We start from the raw sequence: 21136 nt of genomic DNA, 5'->3' as shown, positions 1-21136 counted from the left end.
ACTCATCATGACCTCCATGATCTTCGTGAAAATGCGCAGGACTGTGGCCAAACTGTATGAAAGGCCCAGAACAGAGAGTGGCAGACAGTGAATCGGAGCAGGGAGTGATGACCTGCCCAAATAGGAACGTGAATGTACGCAACCCTGACGTTGAGCGAGGACAAATATTTGTTGGCCTCCATGCCATGGATCACCGATTGGAGAGATTACATGCGAAAACAATGCAACCAAATTCTGGTGTTGAAGACCTGAAGATTCAAAATCGGGAGGTAGGAGCCATTTGGCTTGCGAACAATAAAGAGTTTAGAGTAGAGAATCCCAGTTTCCTTTCCAAAGATGGAACAATAACCCTTTTTGAAAGTAGAGAACCGATAGCCTCATCCAAGTCCACTCTTTTCTGTGTCCCGAGGAAGAGCCATTGCAAAAAAGCGTCACAACTGCGGACCCCCTCGGGAAACTATGCCCTGCACCCAGACGTCAGCCTACCCCCAACCAAACTGGGTGGGGAAGAGACCCCATCAGGCGCACTTCTACGGAGCCTTGCCACCAGAGCGCCTATTAGCACCAGAAAACATACCCCTAGGAGACGAACCCTTGCCGTGGAAAAATCTGCCTCAAGCAGACTGACCTAAAGTGAACATTCCACCTCGAAAGGTAGAGCGAAAAGTCTGAAAATGTGAACTTTTTTGGGCAGCCACAGGAAGAAAAGTGCTTTTCCCCCTGGTAGTTTGGACAATAATGGCATCTAACTCAAACCCGGAAAACAAAAAAAAACACCCCAACAAAGGGAAGGGATGCTAATGAACGCTTGGATTCGGCGTCCCAAGGGTGCAGCTAAAGCGCAATCCGAGTGGCGATGACTGTAGCCGAAAACCCTGGAGGCTACCTGAGCGCCGTCCTAGACAGCCTCACAAACATATTCAGCTGCACCTCGAAGTTGCTCCACTAAGTCCAGTAATTCTTTCCTGGATAAATCACTCTGAAATCCCGCAAAAGGACAAATAACTACACATGAGCCAATAAAAATGGACTTAAAACAACCTTCCAATTTCTAATCCAGCGGATCCTTAAAGCACACAGAGCGCTGAACAGGAAGAACAGTGTGCTTAGCTAAACGTGCCACCGCTGCATCAACCTTGGGAGGTTGCTCCCATTTGGTCACATGGTACACCAGAAGGGGATAAAGAAACTAAAATTGTGAGGAATGAAGAACTTATCGGCATCTTCCGGGCCTCCTTGACAAGATCCAAGATCCGAAGGGAAAGTAACAATCCTCTTGTGCCTACGTTTAAACAGCCCCACCACCTGCGCTTGGGTATCCAGATCTAAGCAATCCAGAGACTGCCATACTGCTGTAATGAAATCTTCCATGCCTTAACACAAAGACGTCTCCAGATCCCCAACCTCTGGGAGTACCACCTTATCCGAAAGTTCACCTTCCTCCTCTTCCAAATTCAAAGCTTCTAAAAAGACGCCTAGAAGGAGGAAGATCCTTATGTGCCTCACGTAGCTTAGGACCCTAGAAGAACCAGTCCAGATAAAAGGAAACTCTCAAATCCCCTACGCTGTATGCTCAGGCGACCCAGTACCCTGCAGAGAAGATAAAGTGAAGGTAAACTATGCCTGTAAGAATTCCCAGCCCGCAGAGGCAGATGAAACTGTAGGATGGCTGCTCAAGCTTCCCCAGGAACAGTCCAGAAAAATATAAATACATTTGCTTGGATACAAGAAGATATTAAATAGCAAGACAGTTCTTGGTTACCATAAAACATAAACCCCAATGCAACAAAAGCTGAAAAAAAAAAATAAAAATAAAAAAAAAGCAATGGGCTTACAAACTTTTTTTTTACATTTATATTTAAGTCAATTGTTGGGATCTACCTCAAAACTTTTGCGCAGAGCATCAACCCCAAGATAGAAAAGCATTTGCCAAGTTTGCTCCTCAGCCCGCAACTTCTGCCAAATTCGGTGAAGTCTCTCATACAGATGAATCCCGAGGCATATTAAAACTTCTTCTTGTGCTATGTCTATTGTCTTAGCATGTCTTTCCCGACGTCTTGATAGAAAAGGAAAATATAGCAAAGCAAAGAAAAAAAAAAAAATTATGAGTAAAGATGTGTACACAAACATACATATACAAAAATATATGACTGAATACATGTGTATCTATATTAGCAATTAATTGATAGTTGCTTTGTTTGTTTCAGAATATACACACAAAAATGATATATGGTAAGAACTTACCTTTGTTATCTCTCTTTCTACAAAGTCCATAGGGTCCACAGGGTGACCTTGGGGTATAGGTGCGCAGAGTCATCCGGGCACCTTACGCAGTAAATTTTCTCCCAGGATGCACTGGGTCTCCCTCCTATACCCCGCCCCCGGGCCAGAGGCATCTCAGTTTCGCAGCAAGCCAAAGGCCAGAGGAGGATAAAAGATAGAAGAAAGTCTGGAACACACTAGAATCACATTCTCACACAGAAGGAAACGGAAAACCGGAGCGAAGCCCATCTGAAGCACAGATGCATCAGTGTGGGTGCCCTGTGGACCCTATGGACTTAGTAGAAAGAGATAACAAAGGTTAGTTCTTACCATCGCTCTTATTTTCTACTTCAGGGTCCATATGGGGACGTCCCAAAGCAGTACCCTCAAGGGTGGGGACGCTCCTGTGCAGAGAGGAGAATCCGCCACCCGAAGGGTGCATCCTGAGAGGCAAAGGTATCAAATGCATAATACCGTAAAAAGGTCTGGACCGAGGACCACGTGGTCGCCTTACAAAGTTGAACAGCCGAAGCGCCACGGCAATCTGCCCACGAAGGACCCACAGAGAGTAGAATGAGCAGGAACAGAGGGCTGCACTGAAAGGGCCTCATGAGTATAAGCCTCAGAGATCGCCATGCGAAGCCACCTAGCCAAAGTGTGCTTATTGGCTGGCCATCCCTTCTTGTGGAAACCATATAGAGGACAAAACAAGGAGTCTGACTTCCGAAGGGAACTAGTACAGTCCACATAAATCCTGAGAGCACGTACCACATCCAATGAGGCCTCACCTGCCGAGGGGTCTGGGGAATTAAAGACCGGCACAATCATTTCCTCATTAATGTGGAAACTAGAGACCACCTTAGGAAGGAAACCAGGGCAAGTCAAAAGCACTGCCCTGTCCTTGTGAAAATCCAGAAATGGGGAACGACAAAAGAGAGCCCCCAAATCAGACACTCTTCTGGCAGAAACAATAGCCAGAAGAAAAACGGTCTTAGCAGTATGCCATTTGAGATCCAGAGTCCAGAGGTTCAAATTGAGGGCCCTGGAGGGCCCAAGGACAAAAGCCAAATCCCAAGGTGCCACAGGAGGACAAAGGTAGGCTGAATGCGAGGGACCCCTTGAAGGAAAGTGCGGATATCAAAGAGGAGCAACCCTTCGCTGGAACCACACTGAAAGGGCAGAGAATGCACCTTCAGGGTCCAAGGTCCAAACCCGCCTGAAGGAAAGCCAAAACTCTGGATACCACAAACACTTGGGGTCATAACCTTTGGGTCGACACCATTCAAAAGTAGGTATTCCACACCCTGTGGTAAATCCTTGCAGAGGCAGGTTTCCACGCCCTGAGCATGGTGTTAACCACAGTGCCGGAAAACCCCTTGGACCTTAGGAGGGATGTCTCAAGAGCTACACCGTCAAAGACAGACGACCCAAGTCCAGGTCAAGGCAATGGGCACCACGCAGTTAAAGCTTTGCTGCTCCCAGGATGCACTGGGGTCCGTCCTCCTCTATACCCCGCCCCCTAGCCACAGGCACCTCAGTTGGTAAGCAGCCAAGGCCGGAGGAGGAGACTAAACAGAGAGAAGGAAGACTGGGACACACAAGAAACCATACTCACAGAAATGGGAGACGGAAAACCGGTGACCAGCCACACAGCCCATATGAAGCCAGGTGCGTCAGGGCGGGCGCTCTGTGGACCCTATGGACTTCGTAGAAACAGAGATAAAGCTAAGTTCTTACCATATCTCTTATTTTCTACTTAAGGGTCCATAGGGGGTCCACAGGGTTGACCTTGAAGCAGTTCAACTAAGGGCGGGGACGCTCCTGTGCTGAAAGGAGCACCCGGCGCCCGAAGGATGCATCCTGAGAGGCGAAGGTGTCAAACGCATAGAACCTCAAAAACGTTTGAATTGAAGACCAAGTGGCCGCCTTACACAGCTGAACAGCGGAGGCGCCACGTCTAGCAGCCCAAGAGGGACCCACAGAACGAGTGGAATGAGCCTTAACAGAGGCTGGCACAGGTAAACCCTCCTGTGCATAAGCCTCACAAATAACTGAACGAAGCCAACGGGCTAACGTTTGCTTGTTGGCAGGCCAACCCATCTTGTGAAAACCGAAGAGGACAAACAATGAATCCGACTTCCTAACCGAAGCAGTCCGGTCCACATAGATTCTAAGTGCCCGGACTACATCTAAGGAAGCCTCACCAGCTGAAAGATCAGGTGACTGAAAAGCTGGCACAACAAGTTCCTGATTAATGTGGAACTTTGAGACCACTTTGGGCAAAAACTCAGGACGAGTGCGGAGCACCGCTCTGTCCTGGTGAAAAATCAGAAAAAGGAGGGCGACAGGAAAGTGCCCCCAATTCTGACACCCTCCTGGCAAAAGCAATTGCCAGGAGAAAAACGGTCTTAAACGTCAGCCACTTAAGTTTCACCGACTCAAGCGGCTCAAAAGGAGGACCCTGCAAGACCCGTAGCACCACCGCCAAGTCCCAAGGAGCCACCGGAGGCATGAAGGGAGGCTGGATACTGAGAACACCCTGGAAAAAGGTGTGAACATCTGGTAATGTAGCAATCAGTCGCTGAAACCACACGGACAAAGCAGACACATGAACCTTCAGAAAGGCCAGGCGTAAGCCGAGGTCCAAACCCGACTGAAGAAACACCAAGATTATGGAAAACGGATCATAGTTTCTGGATCACACCACTGAAAATAAGTGCGCCACACCCTGTGGTAAATCAGTGCGGAAGCAGGCTTGCATGCCCTAAGCATGGGACCAATGACCGAACTGGAGAAACCCCTAGACCTCAAAACGGCTGTCTCAATAGCCACGCCGTCAAAGATAGGCGACCTAGATCCGGGTAAAGGCAGGGCCCTTGAGACAACAGGTCCCGGCGCTGAGGGAGAAGGTACAGAGCGTCGATGGAGAGGCACCTCAGATCGGAGTACCAAGGACGTCTGGGCCACGCCGGAGCTACCAGCACGAGCGTGCCGCAGTCCTGCTTGAATTTCTGCAGAACCCGAGGAAGCAGGGATATTGGAGGAAACAGATACGCCAGGTGAAACGTCCATTTCACCGACAGTGCATCTACCAGACAGGCGCCTGCGTCTCTTGTCTTTGACCCGTAAATGGGCAACTTGTGATTGTGACGGGAGGCCATCAAGTCCAGCTCCGGCAGCCCCCACCTGTCCACGAGTAGCTGAAACACCTCTGGGTGAAGCGACCATTCCCCGGGAAGCACGTCGTGACGGCTGAGGAAGTCCGCCTCCCAATTGAGGACTCCGGGAATGAAGACTGCCGAGATCGCTGGAATGTGACACTCCGCCCAAGCAAGAATGCGAGACACCTCCGACATCGCTGCCCGACTGCGTGTTCCTCCTTGGTGGTTGATGTACGCCACCGTGGTGGCGTTGTCGGACTGCACCTGAACCGCCCTTCCGTGAAGAGCGGGGCCGGACGACTGCAGGGCCCTGTATACTGCCCGCAGTTCCAGGATGTTGATGGGGAGAAGTGCTTCCTCCGTGGACCAATGACCCTGAAGCGATAATGAGCCGGTCACTGCCCCCCAACCCCGGAGACTGGCATCAGTCATTTGCAGGACCCAGTCCGGGATCCAAAAGGGGCGCCCCTCGACCAGATGAGCTGTCTGAAGCCACCGAGCCAAAGACTGCCAAACCTCCGGGGACAACACCAGCATCTGAGAGCGAATCCGGTGAGGTACCCCGTTCCATTTCGATAGAATCAGCCCCTGCAGGGGCCGGGAATGGAACTGGGCAAATTCCACCATGTCGAATGTCGACACCATGGACCCCAGAACTCTCATAGCCGAATGGACCGACAGGCGGCAACTGCTCAGGCAACTGTGTATCCGCAGCTGCAGGGAGGAGACCTTCTCCGGAGTTAGGAAAATCCGTTGCTGACAAGAATCCAGCAGGGCTCCCAAATGAACCATCCGCTGTGATGGAATCAGGGAGGACTTTCTCCAATTTATCAGCCACCCGTGCGCTTGCAGGCAAGCGATCGTCAGGTGGAGATATTGAAGCAGTACCTCCGGGGAGCTCGCCAGCAACAGGAGGTCGTCCAGATATGGCAGCACCCGTACATTCTGGTTCCGAAGATGTGCGGCCATGACCGCCATAATCTTCGTGAACACCCTCGGTGCCGTGGAGAGGCCAAAGAGTAGCGCCCGGAACTGAAAATGATGTCGAAGGATAGCGAACCTCAGATACCGCTGGAGCGAAGGTGCTATCAGAACATGGAGGTAGACGTCCTGGATATCCAGGGACACCATGTAATCCCCCGATAAATCCCCCGGTTCCATCGCCAGAATGATGGAACATAACATTTCCATCCTGAACTTGGGAACTCTGAGGAATTTGTTCAGAGACTTCAAGTTGAGGATAGGGCGATGAGAACCATTGGGTTTCTGCACCAGAAACAGAGAAGAATAGTACCCCGTCCCTCGTTGTAATTGAGGAACGGGAACAATGACCCCTGCTTTCAGCAAGGACTCTATAGCTTCCTGTATCTGTAAAGTCTTGGTCGTTATCCTGAGAAGGACTCGTGCAGAAAAACTGGTGGGGCGGTCTGTGCCAAAAAGACAGGGCGTACCCCTGGTAGACCACTTCTCGAACCCAGGCATCTGTGGTAGTATTGTGCCAGCATTGAGCAAATAGAAGTCGGCCTCCCACTCTGGGGTCCCCCAGAGGGAGGCCCGTCCCATCAGGCAGGTTTATCCTCCTGCTTGGAAGAAGGGCGCCTAGAACTCCAGGCCTGCTTCTTGGGCTTAGAAGCGGCCTTGGTCGCCGACTGCCTCGGGAAGGACTGACCTTTGGCCTTGCCCTGAACCCGAAAGGAAGAGCTGCGTACCTTGGTAGGTGCAGAAGCCGAAGGGAGGAAGGCTAATTTAGACTTAGCCAGAGTATCCACAATTTTGTCCAAGAGTGGACCAAAAAGCAACTCCCCATTAAAAGGTAAAGCCTCCAGTCCCTTTTCGGAGTCTGCGTCAGCTCTCCAAGACCACAGCCACAAGGACCGACGCGCCGACACAGCTGCAGCCAACACACGAGAGGTCAGCAGGCTTGCAATGTAGGAAGCCACATCCCTCATTTGTCCTATCAACGCTCTCTGGATCTCCGGAGCATCTTCCGGAAAAGGTATCCTCCAAAGCGCTGGCCCAGCTCTCAATGGCCTTAGCCACCCAAGAGATGGCCATGTACGGGCAACCGCCCCCGAGAGAGAGAGAGAGAGAGAGAGAGAGAGAGAGAGTAGATAGACTTTAAACAAGTCTCCACTTTCCTGTCCGTGGGTTCTTTCAGGGACGAGATCGACGGCAAAGGCAGCGGAGCGCTTTTAATTAAGCGGGTAACGTGGGAATCCACCGCAGGCGGAGTTTCCCACTTCCTGCAATGAGCCTCAGGAAAAGGATTGTTTGAAGCCAACAGTTTCTGCGGTTGGAACCTCTTGCTGGGCAACTGCCAGGCCCCTGCCATATGATCCGTTAACTGGTTGGACAGGGGAAAAACCGTCGAAGCTACTTTGGCCTTCTTAAAATTAGGGTACTTCGACCTGGGAGCCGGCGCATCCTCCTCTATATGAAGGATGGCCCGCACCGCCCTAACTAATGCCGGCACATTAATGGAGGACTTAGCCTCCACCCCCTGGGCCCCGGCATCCGAGTCAGAGTCTTCATGGATCTCCCAGTCATCCGAAGACACGTCCGTGTCCGTAAACTGTGCCGCCAATGAAGCCGGAACGGGTCGCTTGGACGCCCTTGGTGGCAAATCACTGTGCAACAGTTTTGAAAGGCCGATGACGAAGCCGCCAGGCTCTGAACAGAGCTGGAGAGGACATCCACCCAGGGAGGGGGTACCGCTTGAGGATACCCCTGAAACGGTACCATCGACTGCTGCGGTACCGTGGGAGATTGCACGTATACAGGCAAACCCGCATAAGGACCCACAGTCTGAGACCCGGGAGGAGACTGCACCAGACGCGTCACGCCCGGGGAATGGGGGATGGTAGGCTGGGGCAACGCCCTAGAAGGGACCGCAGTCGGGACCGCCAGCCGGTCCGCGATCGACGCCAGCACTTGTGTAAACATCGCCCACGGAGGATCCTGCGCCACTGGGGGTTTAGAGGGACCAGGTACCAGCTGGCACCGTCCGCACAGACCGTCCTGAGAGAAATCCGCCCCGTCAACCCCTGCCGAACAGCGTCGGCAGGAAAACAACACAGGAGCCACGGAGTGCTCATTCTCCTCATCAGACATGTGACAAAACTTCTGCAATAAAAAATGTATCACCGAAAAGAGGTAAGGCGTATAACACCCACACACTCCCAAGTATGCAACACAAACAGCCCACAATCTGGTACTGAGTAGCACACCGCAGTATGTGACGGACCTCACAAATACGTAGATCTATATAAGTGAGGTACACAGAAAGAACGCCCCTCCCCCACGCACCTGCGGGCCGTAGGAGAAGGAAAGGGATAGGTAAAAACTGACAGTGAGTAGAAAAAAGCACAGACAGCATGTGGCCGGAGGCCGGCCCCACGTGTGGAATGGCGGCCGCGGCACTGAAGGGGTTAACCCCTGTGCTGCGGCGCCATTTTTAAAAGGGACACCGGGCGCCATATTTAAAATATGTTAGCGGCGCTAGGCGCCGAGTGTTTTCCATTAAACTGTTTTAAATGTGTAATACCCTGCCGCGGTCCAGCTACGCTCTGGCGGCCACGGCAGGGATGAGGTAACCCCCGGTGTGCCACACCGGGGGAGAACGGAGTGCCGGGAGCTGCTCTGCACTCCACGCTGGGACCGGGGAGTGTGACTCCCGGCGTCCCAGCTCCACAGGGACGCCGCTGGTCCCTCCGTGCCGGCTGCTTACTGCGGCCAGGCAGCGGAGGGCAGGGCAGGATGCCGACCGCTGGGGACTGAGCTCCCGGCGCCCCAGCTACCCAGCGAGGTGCTCTGCGTTGGAGGGCCGGGGGCTGTGTGTTGCGCTACAGCCCCCGGGCAGCCTCCGGAAATGGCAGAGCTAGGTGCTGGCTGCTGGGGACCGGGAGCAGCGCTCCTGGCGTCCCAGTGCTCCAGGCCAGCAAGAAGCCGTTGCCGCCGGGACAAGTGTCCCGGACAGCAGCGCTAAGCGCCACAGGCAGGGAGGACTGGACTAGCCGACTCCCTGCCCAGCGCTGGTTAACCCTCGGTGCGCGGCACCGCAGGCACAGTGTGCTGCCGCTGGGAGCCTAGCTCCCGTCGCCCCAGCCCCACAGCAGAAAAAGGCAAGCAGTTAACCCTCGGTGCATTGCGATGGGCGCACACTGGGGGTCGGGAGCTCTGGCTCCCGATACCCCAGCGCAGAGAGGCCACCCACTGGTAGACCAGAGAAGCCGGCTCCCAGTGCATCGTGACTGGCCAAGATAGGGTGCGCACAGGGTGACCGGGCTAGCCGGCTCCCTGTGCAGTGTTAGATGGTGCACTGGGGACCGGTAGCCTAGCTCCCGGGGGCCCCAGCAGCATGGCCAAGTGGCTGCACGCTGGGGGACATGGAGAGCCAGCTCCCCGAACCCCCAGTGCTGTGAGCCGGATACAGCAGAGAGCCCCAGCAGTCCCGGACTGCAGGGCTAGGGGAACCCAGCGCTGAGCGCTGGCAGTGTAAAATACAAATGAATATAAATGCATTCAAAATGATTTGTGCAGCACTGAGCCAGGACAGCAGGTCCTGGGCTACAGTGCTGCAGTGTGTAACAGCCTGATGCAGGGCACAGGCTTGGTGTATATGTATAAAACAATGTATTTTAAATGTATAATTTAAGTAAAGTGCACTTACCTGTGGAGGTCCAGGGGGATCCGGAGCTCTCTGTGGGCTGCTGGGTCCCCCAGCCTCCTCCCTAGGGGAATAAAATGTTCTCCTATGCAGCCTCAAGCCTGGAAGTGGTATGGAGGGGTGCATAGGAAGCTGGCTAATGCAGCCAGCTAAGTGGGTTTAGGGAGCTTCAAATCACTTCCCTTCCATGGCCAGGAACCGTGCCCGAGGACCATGCTTGCCCACCTCTGGAGTTCAGATTCAGGCAGAAGTAGGAAGATAGGTCCCTTAGCAGGTTCCTGGAAGTCCGTTTTTGGAGGGAGATCCTTATCTTCCCAGGCTGTATCCAGACAGAGCGGAGCCGTGGGCGTTGCCCAGCTCCGAGGGTGAGCCCAGGCACAGGGGAGTCACCACTCCCCCTTGCCATAAGGGACAATGTTAAATGTGCATGTGGCTAGCACTGGGGAAGTGTGTATTAGAATGACATAAAAAGAGGGCCTGTGAGCCCTGTATGCGGACATCTTTGAAAATCCTGTGTGGAGGAGACCTGCTGTATGATTCCTGTAACATCTTGTATGCTGATATTCCCCTTCAATCTGAAGGGAGGGTCTTTTTTAAGACTGAGCAATAAACACCTTGCCTGACTTCAATTGTGCCTCAATCCTGCGACCAACAGAATTGCGCAAAACGCTATTCCGTTCTCCTGCTGTTCTGGGTAAGAGCTCTGTGTCTCCAAGTTCAAGCCCTCTGCCAGCTACCGTGCAGACCTGGTCCATTGCGAGGGATCAGGTGGGAACAGCCGACACCAAACAGGGAGGTGTGTCCGCAGATCGTCAAACGCATACGCAGCAGAAGCGGTTCCAGGCGCCGATGTAGGAGCCTGACTGTACGTAAAAAGCGGTTCCAAACGCCGATGGTAGAGTTTGGTGGTGGCAGCATCGTTAAACGCCCACGGCGCAGTGGGCGGAGTCAGTGACAGGCGGTCACTGACGGTGAGTGGGAGTCCAAAAGCACTAACCCGTGACCAGGGCCGGCCTAGACGAAAGGCGTCCGGTCACACAGCAGCACTAGCAAAAGTCACATACCAGGCAGGAAGTTATACTCACTGCACCTTCAGCTACAATCAACCTCTCAGATTCAGTGTCTGGGAGGGCTATAGCGCTGCGAACACTGTCCTTTGCAGGGGGAGAGGTACGCAGGGGGACTGGTCCACTGTATCCGCCTGGGAGCTCTGCGATGCTGCCTGGAAGATGGCCGCCGGAGAGCACTGAGGAGGAGTGGCCAGGAGATAACAGTCCAGCGGCGCCAGCACACATGAGAGAAGGCGCGCTGGGCTGAGGGGAGAAGCGCTAAAGCAGGGAAGGCTGCCTCCCCTGCTAGTAATAAACCCCCAGGGAAGCCGGTTCCCCGCCGGTACTTACACCCTGGAGGCCAGCAGACACGCGGGGTATACCAGAGTGGGGGAGCCCGCCGCCGCTACTAGCACCGCCGGTCTGTCCCCTGAGACTGGCGGCTAAAAGACTGCATTTGTTCCCCGCGCGCAGCGCTGCACGCGGCTTACCTGGCCCCGTGGAATCCGGCAGAAGTGCTTGGGAGGTCCCGGAGCCACGCTAGTACTGACTCCGGGGTCCTGCTGCGATCCCCAGATCAGTACTGGCGTCGCAGCGCCAGCAGGGCTGTTGGAGCGGCAGCGTAGACGTCCAGATGGACAGTCCATTGCTGCCGCTCTGAAGATAGTAAAAATAAAGAATAAAATCTTCTTTTAAAAATAAAGCTATGGGGCTGCTTTTGCAGCCCCACCGCGCAGGGTGTCCCGACTCCGGCCGGGCACCAACTAAAACTGAGGTGCCTGTGGCTCGGGGGCGGGGTATAGAGGAGGACGGACCCAAGTGCATCCTGGGAGCAGCAAAGCTTTAACTGCGTGGTGCCCGTGGATCCAGATCAAGCTATACCCCAAGGTCAATCCTGTGGACCCCCTATGGACCCTGAAGTAGAAAGAATTTTTACCTGACTGGTGAACAGTTTATTTAGTTATTTTCACAAAATAGTGCAACACTTATTTATAAAAATAAGTATATACATCAATATGCAGTCATTTTAACAAATTAGTAAAAAATAAATAGATCACTAAAATAGTAAATAAATGTCAAAAAGTAAGCAAAACGCTAGAAAGCCAAGTCTAGCAAGTTACATACTCATACCCTCCGGCGAACTCTGGCTCAGCTCTACCCAAAAGATGAGCAATGAAGTCAGTCTCACAGCAGACATGAATGTGTCGTTCATGTGGACAGCAGCGAAGACCTTCGTAGAGTGCAGCACAGTAGCCCTTCTCTTTACTGCAATCCAGTTCACCAATTAAGATGTTATATGCTCTAAGTACTTTATTCTTGCAATCTATACAAAACCTACAAGTAAAAGAAAACATTTTCAGAGTTGACAAAAAACATAAGAATTATAAAATTGAAATTAAAATCTATCCATGTGCATAGTTCTGTGTTCAAATACCAAGGGGCATATGTATCACAGCTTGATGCGAGATAAAATTGCGAGATATATATCACCAATCAGCTTCTAACTCACATTTTGCAGGCGGTGTGTAAGAAATGATAGTTTGGAGCTGATTGGTTGGTGATATATATTTCACAATTTTATCTCACATCAAGCTTTGATACATATGCACCCAAGAAGCATATTTATCATTATAATTTTTACAAAAATAATGTGAAAAAGGGTGTTATCACACCCTTTTCAAATTATTTTAGTATCGCTTTAACGGGCTACTTCACGCACTTAAATTCGTATTTATTTAGTAAGCAGATTGCATTTCCCATACTTGTAATAGAAAATGCGAACTGTTTCAGATTCACTAAAATAAATTGTGAAGAAATACCGGGAGGGAGCCCTGCAATAATAATGCTATCTTGAGATGGCATTATATAGTGGATGATTATGTTTGATTTAAAAAAAATAATAAAAAAAATACAATGTCTGAATAGCAGCTTGTGTCTGTTTTGCCGGTGTTTGGGAGCAAATTGCTGATTGTCATTTGCTCCAGTGCATTACCAGATTTTATTTCCAACCAACCATCTAGTTTGATGGTTGGAGGAAGGTTGGTCTGGTGTATGGCCAGCTGAACAGTGCATGTTTTACAGATCTCGGTATCACAACTGAAATAATTAATTCCAACTGTGTCAGACAACTAGGAGATCTGCTCTGTTATGGGCCCTGGGGACTGGAGTTTGGAAACAATGCTTTAACACACACAAGCACTAGAAAAAAAAAATCTCACCATTTAATAACCCTCAGATTATTTTTCAGATCTTTAAATAGCTGCACAGCCACAGAGGGGTCCTAAAATGTTGAAGTCTTAGACATTCTTACATTTGTAGCTGTTAGTTTTCAATTTATATTCGTACTGCTAAAAACACAGGTGGCTTAACCATAACATCAAGTATGGCTGATCCATCAAGAGAGCATCCCTAAAAAATTCAATATACATCATCTAGCAACATGAATCTTAAAAATCAATATACTTACTTTTATTTATAAGATGCATGTTGCTAAATGATATATATTGAAATTTTTAGGGATGATCTCTAGATAGATCAGCTAAACTTGATATACTATTTACAACTGTTTGTTTACGTTAGGAGATTGACACACTCCTTTGAACCAGCAGCTCACTGATATCGCCACCCTGATCTTTAGTTTTTATTATACAGGTGACTTAACCCTCTAACACTAGGGTTGGCAATAAGCGGCACCCCAGCTGTTTTAGAACTACACATCCCAGCATGCCATAGTTTTGCTATTTGTACATGCTAAAACATTGCAAGGCATGCTGGGATTGTAGTTCTACAACAGCTGGAGAGCCGTTTATTGCCCACCCCTGCTCTACACTAATACATTTTACTTCTTTACTCAGTTACCATTAAAAGATAAATGACAAAGTTGAATACAGAAAAGAAAAAAAATAAATAAAATAACTGTAGAGAAACTAACCTGTGCTTCCGAAGGTAATTTTCCAAAGTTTCCAACAGACAACTGGAATCAATTAAAACCACTTCATCACGGCATTCCTGGGACATTACTTCCCAAATATCCATCCAGTTACCCCTATAAGTAGAGAAACATCTTATGCTTTTCTCTCTTCACATACCAGACAATGGGGGGGGGGGGATATCAAACATTCCAAAAGAGGACAAGTTGCCCATATTCTACCCATTATTTTATAGAATGCATTTGATACATAACTAGAAAATGTTTGGTTGCTATGGGCACTTGTACTCTTTTGCAGGTTGATGTATCTCCCCTTAGAGCATCACCAGAAATAAGCCTCAAAACATAATTAGCTGCATCAAACTGGTACTTCACACAATGTGACTCATTCATATACCTTCCAAAAAGTATTTTTTTCTAGCTTTATACTAACAATACAAGTGTCTGATTTTTAACAGTGAACCTCCACATGCAGCAGCAACAACTGCAGGGAAGAGATTAGGTTTGATTTCTTGCATTGGAGAACCCAATCATGACATTCCAATGTCTGTGCTATTTCCAGAACAAGAGCCGCAACAAGGATGGACAGTACGCATTGATCTGCAGATTGTCCATGTTAAGGTCCCCATACACGGTGCAATAAAGCAGCCGATCTGTCTGACTGGTACGATTTGGCTGCTATATCGCACCGTGTATGGACCTGATGTCGTACCGAGCGTGCACCCGTGGGGTCGTACATCGCACCCCCAGATCTTACTGCAGGTTCAGTTGATCAGGGGATGCGATGTGCGATCCCATGCAGCGCTATGCGGGAGGAGAATAGGGAGGAGAATAGAATAGGCATATGGGGCGGTCGCCAACCCGATTGCACCATGTGTGGGGACCGCCCGATATGTCGGACGCCGGATCCCCCATCGCACTGCACGGTGCCTATCGCACAGTGTATGGCTGCCATTAAGCGGAGTACACATCTAGCAGATGGAGTGATCTGCAGCTATATCTGTAGATGATGGTTGTTCATACACACTGAACCACCATCATCCTTCCATCGAGCCACAAGTCCCGCTGGCCGGGGGACGCGCTGTGTCCCCCTCCCCGTGGCTGCACGTGTACAGGCGGTTGGCTGATCGCCCGTACACGGTGCCCCAATATATTTGCCATCGGCTGTACAAAACAGCCAACGACGTTGTTCACAGACGTATCGCTGGTACACACTGGATGACTGGCATATACGATATAATGGCCGATCAATTGATACCAATATATCTGCCAGTGTGCACCCAGCATAAAAGAGTACTTATGCTGGATACACCTTACAGAAATATGATGATTGTTCATACGAAAGGGGATTGAAATGCCGGCGACTGTTTAGCCGCCGGTTCAAATCTCGACAGCGGATGCCTGACTGGGGCAGGAAAGTATACCAACTTTTCCCTGTCTCCAATTAACCCTCCCTTAGTGGTGCCTAACCTCCCCCTTTAGCGCCTGTGGGGGGGGGGGGGGGGGTGAGTCTAACCCTAACCCTCCCCCCCAAGGGTGCCTAACCCTAATACCCCCCCCCCCCCAAACCTAACCCCGCTAGAGTCCCTAATTCTAAACCTCCCCCCCAGCTAAGGGCGCCCCGGACTTACCTTCGTTTAGGCTGGCGTCCTTGGTGTTCCGGCGTCAGGATTAACATAGGAATCAGTGTTTCGACGCCTATGTTAAATCCATTGCCGGGATTCCGCTGTCGAGAATGAGACAGACGGCCTCTCATAACTACATCCCTTTCATACACCCTGAACAACCATCACTGCCATCTAAAGATATATCTTGCTTCTGCTTGTCACATCGTACCCCTCCTCCCCGGTAGTCTCTGTAGCAGGGTTGCATAAAAATTAGTTTTTAAAAAAAAAACAAAAACAAAAAAAAACTGATTTGATTTAAATCAGATTTTTGGGATTTAAAATAGGATTATTTTTTTTTATTAAAAATGTTTTTTTTTATTTTTTTGTTTTTTTTAAGTAAACAGTTTAATTTTAGATGTTCACACCTTGTTTTAGTAATACATGAACAATTTTCGAAGTGAAAACAGTAACAAAATTAACACAGTTATAGAATTAAGTACACACTAAACCATTGCATCAAGAAGTACAATTAGGCTCTGAATTTTAATCAGTTGTTTGAGTCTGAGTCAAACATGTACATGTCTTTGTCCACGTCCTTCCTCAACAGAAAAGACAACCAGCTTAGCTGCTTTTTCATTTCCCAATCTGTTGAATGTTTGGGATTGTACAAAACAGTATGTTGAAAAAATACTTTAAATTTCTGCACTTGATGAAGTCTGCCATAGTATTCTAGCGTAGGTCACTTGGTAGTATAAGCCTTTTCCACCTGCTTTTTTGTATTTAGCTGCTGAAAAATGGACATTTCTGAAGTGATTAATAATAGCAATATGTTCCTTAACTCCTGGAATGTTGAGGTCATGTGCTTGTTCAGACTTCAAAAGTGAAACTGAAGAGCTATGGGGATTTATTTATTACCAGTTAGTTATATAGCCCACACATATTCCGCAGCGTTTTTACAGATAATATTTGTCCATTCACATCAGTCCCTACCCCAGTGGAGCTTACAATCTATATTCCCTATCACATGCACACACACATACACACTAGGGTTAATTTGTGTTGGGAGCCAAGTAACCTACCAGTGTATTTTTGGAGAGTGGGAGGAAACCGGAGTATCCAGAGGAAACCCACGCAAGCACAGAGAGAATATACAAACTCTGCACAGGTAGGGCCATGGTGGGAATCGAACCAATGACCTCTGTGCTGTGAGGCAGTAATGCTACCATTACACCATCTGTGCATCTCCTATACAACATCCCCAGCTGAGCAAAAAAAAAAAAAAAAAAGACTGCCCCCACCTACACGTCTATCTCTTTCTAAGCAAAAGTTGTAGTTTAACGTTTTGATTTAAATCAGGATTTAATAATTTGATTTAAATCGTTGATTTTAATCATGCAACCCTGCTCTGTAGCAAGTGTACGGGCAGTTGGCTGACTACCCGTACACACAGCACAATGCACCAATATATCTGCAGATATACTGTGCATCGGCTATGTAGCACGGCCGACGTGATATGTCTAAACAAGGTCGTTCACAGAAATATCGCTGGTACACACTGGCAGACGCACACACGATATATTGCCCACGCAATCCATCGCCCAATATATCTGCCAGTGTGCACCCAGCATTAGTCACACACACACACCCTTCCCCAAATCTAGCCATGAAAAGGGTAGAGAGTTGAAGCATTTAAGAAAGGATTCAACATTTTCTTAACCAAATACTATTTACACTGGCATCACAATATATTAGCTTGATACTAGGAATTGTATTTTGCAAGTAAGCAGCTGGGACTAGAATTTGGTAAATTTAAATGGTTTTTGTCTTCTATATAGAATAGGAATTTTAAGGATGAAAGTTTAAATGTAATGAGCATAATTAGTGTTTCAACCAAAATAACCATGTGAGCCAGCTATAGCCATAACAATCACACAAAATACTGTAAGGATGCAATCTAATTTAACCCCAACAATGAAAGTGTTCAATCTAGTTTTATGGGTACGGTGCTGATCACATTTTAAAATTGATGGGCAAAAGTTTAGAAGTGATGCGCTACATCGCCAAAAAATTGTATATTATCGTAATGCATCTTAATGCGTACAGTGACCAACTGCATATTTAAGCCAGTGATCGCAAATACGCGCTATAGAGCATATTTTACTCGGTATCTGGGACTGGGGAATCACTTTTTCAGAACGGGTGGGTCCCCGGGGATGCATTCCGCTGCGGCCAATCCCTGACTCATTGAATGAATGATTGAGCCTGGCCGGACTGCAGGCAATAAAAGCATCAGGAAGGAGAAGGCATATCCGTGGGAGACCACTTCTCTTACCCAGGCATCGGATGTGGTTTGATGCCAAACTTGTGCGAATTGAAGAAGTGGGGAGCCCCAGGGAGAGTTGCAGGCTTGTCCTCAGACTTGGCAGGTGGATGTCTAGTAGCCCAGGCTTGATTATCCCTAGGCTTGGAGGCTTTGGCTGATGTATGTTGCCATGGAAAGTACTGACCCTTGGCTTTGCTTTGAGGGTAAAAGGACCGAAAGGATGTCGTCCGCAGCTTTGTATTATATGCAGGGGGCAGGAATGCCATCTTGTTAGTCGCCAAAGTAGTCACAATTTTATCCAATTCAGGACCAAATAGGATGTCTCCTGCATAAGAGCCAGTTTTGGATTCTGAATCAGTTTTCCAGGAATGTAGCCAAAGAATACGGCAGGCCACTACTGAAGTGGCAGATATCCTGGAGGCTAGGGGAGCTGTATCCATAGATGCTTCACCTAAGTAGGAGGCTGCATCTCTAATGTGAGATATGTAGGACAGCTGTTCCCTTGAAGCATCAAGGGGAAAAGACTCTTTTAGGGCTTCTGCCCAACTCTCAATAGCTTTTGCCACCCAGGCCGTAGCCCTAGCAGGACGAGTAATAGCTCCTGTAAGAGTATATACATTTATGACAAGCTTCTATAATTCTATAAGTCTATCTGTGGTCTCCTTCAAGGAGGTTGCAGTATGAATGGGCAAGGTGGCATTTTTAACTAGACGTGTTACATGAGAATCCACTGTTGGGGAAACTTCCCATTTAGTACAATCAGTAGCTGGATGCGGGTAAAAGGAACTGAACCGTTTTGGTATTTGAAACCTTTTACCGGGCATATTCCAAGCTTCACACATGTGATCAGATAGCTGGTCAGTATGAGGAAACTCTGGTAAAACCACCTTTTGTCACTTAAAAAGTGCATGTATTTTCTTAGGAGCGGGTTCGTCCTCTTCTATTTGTAGAACAGTTAACAGCTCTCAAGAGCAGGTATATTTAGTTTAGAGGGTGGCTCCTCTTCTCCTGAGACGGAGTCAGAGTGATCTGCGTTTTCTGCCTCCCCAGATGATATCTCAGAATCAGTTAACGGTGTGGATTGGGAAGACATCATAGTACGTTTAGTAGGTAAAGCATTTGCTGAAAAAACAGAGGTATTAGCCAAAATCTGTACTGAGGTAAGACAGTACATGTCAATCCATGGAGGAGGTAAAGAATTTGCAGGGGGTACCATAGGTGGAGCTACCACGGGGACTGCTACTTGGTCCACAAGTTTTGCCAGAATTTGTGAAAAGGCAACCCAGGGTGGGTCCTGAGGGAGAGACACCGTGGCTGATGGACCTGGGGCTGTGTAACAATTAATACAGAGACCATCCTGAATGAGGTCCTCTGTGGCTAAGCCTGCAGAGCAGCTGCTTGTTATTCTTTCCTCTGCCAGACAGTCACAAGAATAATAGAATACACAGTATGCTACAGTGCAATGAACAACTTGCAGTATGTTTAATATATGGCACAATGTAGTGTGCAACCGTGCTATATAGGATGTGATTGTACCTCACATCTGCTATTTAAGTGTGAGGACTATGAACTCACAATACCTTAGTATTTCAGGGTATAGTAGAAAAAAAAGGGACAGGTATAAACTGACAGTATAGAACACAGATTGGCGATAGCACAAGTCACATAGAACCGCAGAAAAAGAAACAAAAAAAAAAAAAAAAAAAAAACTACATGCCTGCAATTGGCACTAAAGTCAACTATACAAACCACAGTGTCTGGTAGGATACTGCGATGTATAACCTGGCCCGTGAGAGAGGCATACAGGAAGACTGGACCCAGCGTTTCCCGAAGTCCTGCTTGCCTAATATGGCTGTCGTGCTTCTCTGAGGGGGAGGAGGAGCAGCTCAGAGAACACCAAGACCGCAATGGAATGGGGCCCTGAGCTGGGGGAGGGACTGCAGGGAGAGCGCCTTATACCCTGGCTGATGTTAACCACCGAGTCCCCTGGCCTTTACAATATGCCTCTGTGCCAGTATCGTTATGCCCCGGTCGTCTAGTGCAGTAGTGGGAGAGCCAGTGTCCACATCAGAGCCTCCGGCCTGTATCCTGAGACAGGAGGCGAGACTTCACCAAGACGCGGGTCCCCGCAAACGGGGTTCCGCCTTACCTGTCTCCTGGATTCAGGGCTGCAGTCTGGGGAGCCTGCTAGCTAGTCCCCCTCGGAGCCCTGCCAGGAGTAACTCGCACAGGCTTGGTGTCACGGCGCCATGGAGGGGTGATGGGGCAGGGAGTACAGACGCCCGTTTGGTAAAAAATAAAAAATAAATTAAATCATAAAATTAAAGCTTGTGCTGCTTAGGCAGCCCTGTTATAATTGTGGTCCAGAGCCTGCTGAACACCAACGAAACTGAAGTGCCCTCAGACTGTGGGCGAGATATAGGGGGGGGGGGGGGGAAGGACTGGGGCATCCTGGGATTGAAAAGCTTTGCTGTTGGTGTCCGGTCCTCCATGTCCCACCTACACCCCAATGTCTCACTGTGGAGCCCTATGGACCCTGAAGAAATAAAATAATTGTATGTTTTTGATATTCAAAGAAGCTGCACATAGGGCCATCACTGCACATAGGTTTATCTTTTCATACATTAGTACACATTTTCAGCATAACCAATATAAAGTGTGATCATTTCTACTTACCCTAAAGGCTTTGGTTTGTGTGTATCAAGAGAATGTAACTGGCATCTTTTATTCTTCTTGCTTTTTGGAATTGCTTCGATCATATTGCTCAGTTTAGTCCTATGATGAGAAATTAAGGAGAGAAGTCCTCAGATATTGTTGAAAACCAAAATCTTTAGTTTATACCCCTTTTACACGGACATAAAAATCCTGGGTTTTTGCACTTCAACACGCATCAACACGGGAATTTGTTAGTGGAAATGGCTCAAGCCAGGTCTTGTTACATGGGGATCCAGCACCGGTAGCTTGCAGAGTGAACAAGGGTCGTTTCCGTGTCATCCTGCAGTGTAATCGGTGCAACCCAGGTCATGATGACCCATGTCGTGCCGCATGAACGGCGCCGCAGTATGAAAGGTGGTCTGTCCCAGGTCTGACCGGGTTGAAACAGTGTTCCAAATCCCGGGACAGACCAGGGACTTTAGTG

General features: G+C 48.9%; 1 protein-coding gene across 2 annotated transcripts in view; it reads right to left on the bottom strand.

Moving 5' to 3' along the window:
* GGNBP2 (gametogenetin binding protein 2) overlaps positions 1 to 21136 on the bottom strand; it is a 105812-nt gene that overhangs the window by 53788 nt on the left and 30888 nt on the right. Inside the window, exons 4-7 of one of the 2 annotated variants that reach the window (XM_088482441.1) lie at positions 20674 to 20772; positions 14071 to 14184; positions 12270 to 12473; positions 1882 to 2056 (exon numbers count right to left, since the gene is read on the bottom strand). In XM_088482441.1, the coding sequence (XP_088338567.1) occupies positions 1882 to 2056; positions 12270 to 12473; positions 14071 to 14184; positions 20674 to 20772 (592 nt within the window). Of the gene's footprint in view, positions 1 to 1881; positions 2057 to 12263; positions 12474 to 14070; positions 14185 to 20673; positions 20773 to 21136 lie in introns of both variants that reach the window. The other variant, XM_088482440.1, reaches the window with a different exon arrangement.

This window comes from Taudactylus pleione, unplaced genomic scaffold, assembly GCF_031769625.1.
Source record: "Taudactylus pleione unplaced genomic scaffold, aTauple2 ptg000288l, whole genome shotgun sequence".
Classification (NCBI taxonomy): domain Eukaryota; kingdom Metazoa; phylum Chordata; class Amphibia; order Anura; family Myobatrachidae; genus Taudactylus; species Taudactylus pleione.
Note: the sequence above shows the minus strand (reverse complement) of the source record. Positions and strands in the feature narration are given on the sequence as shown.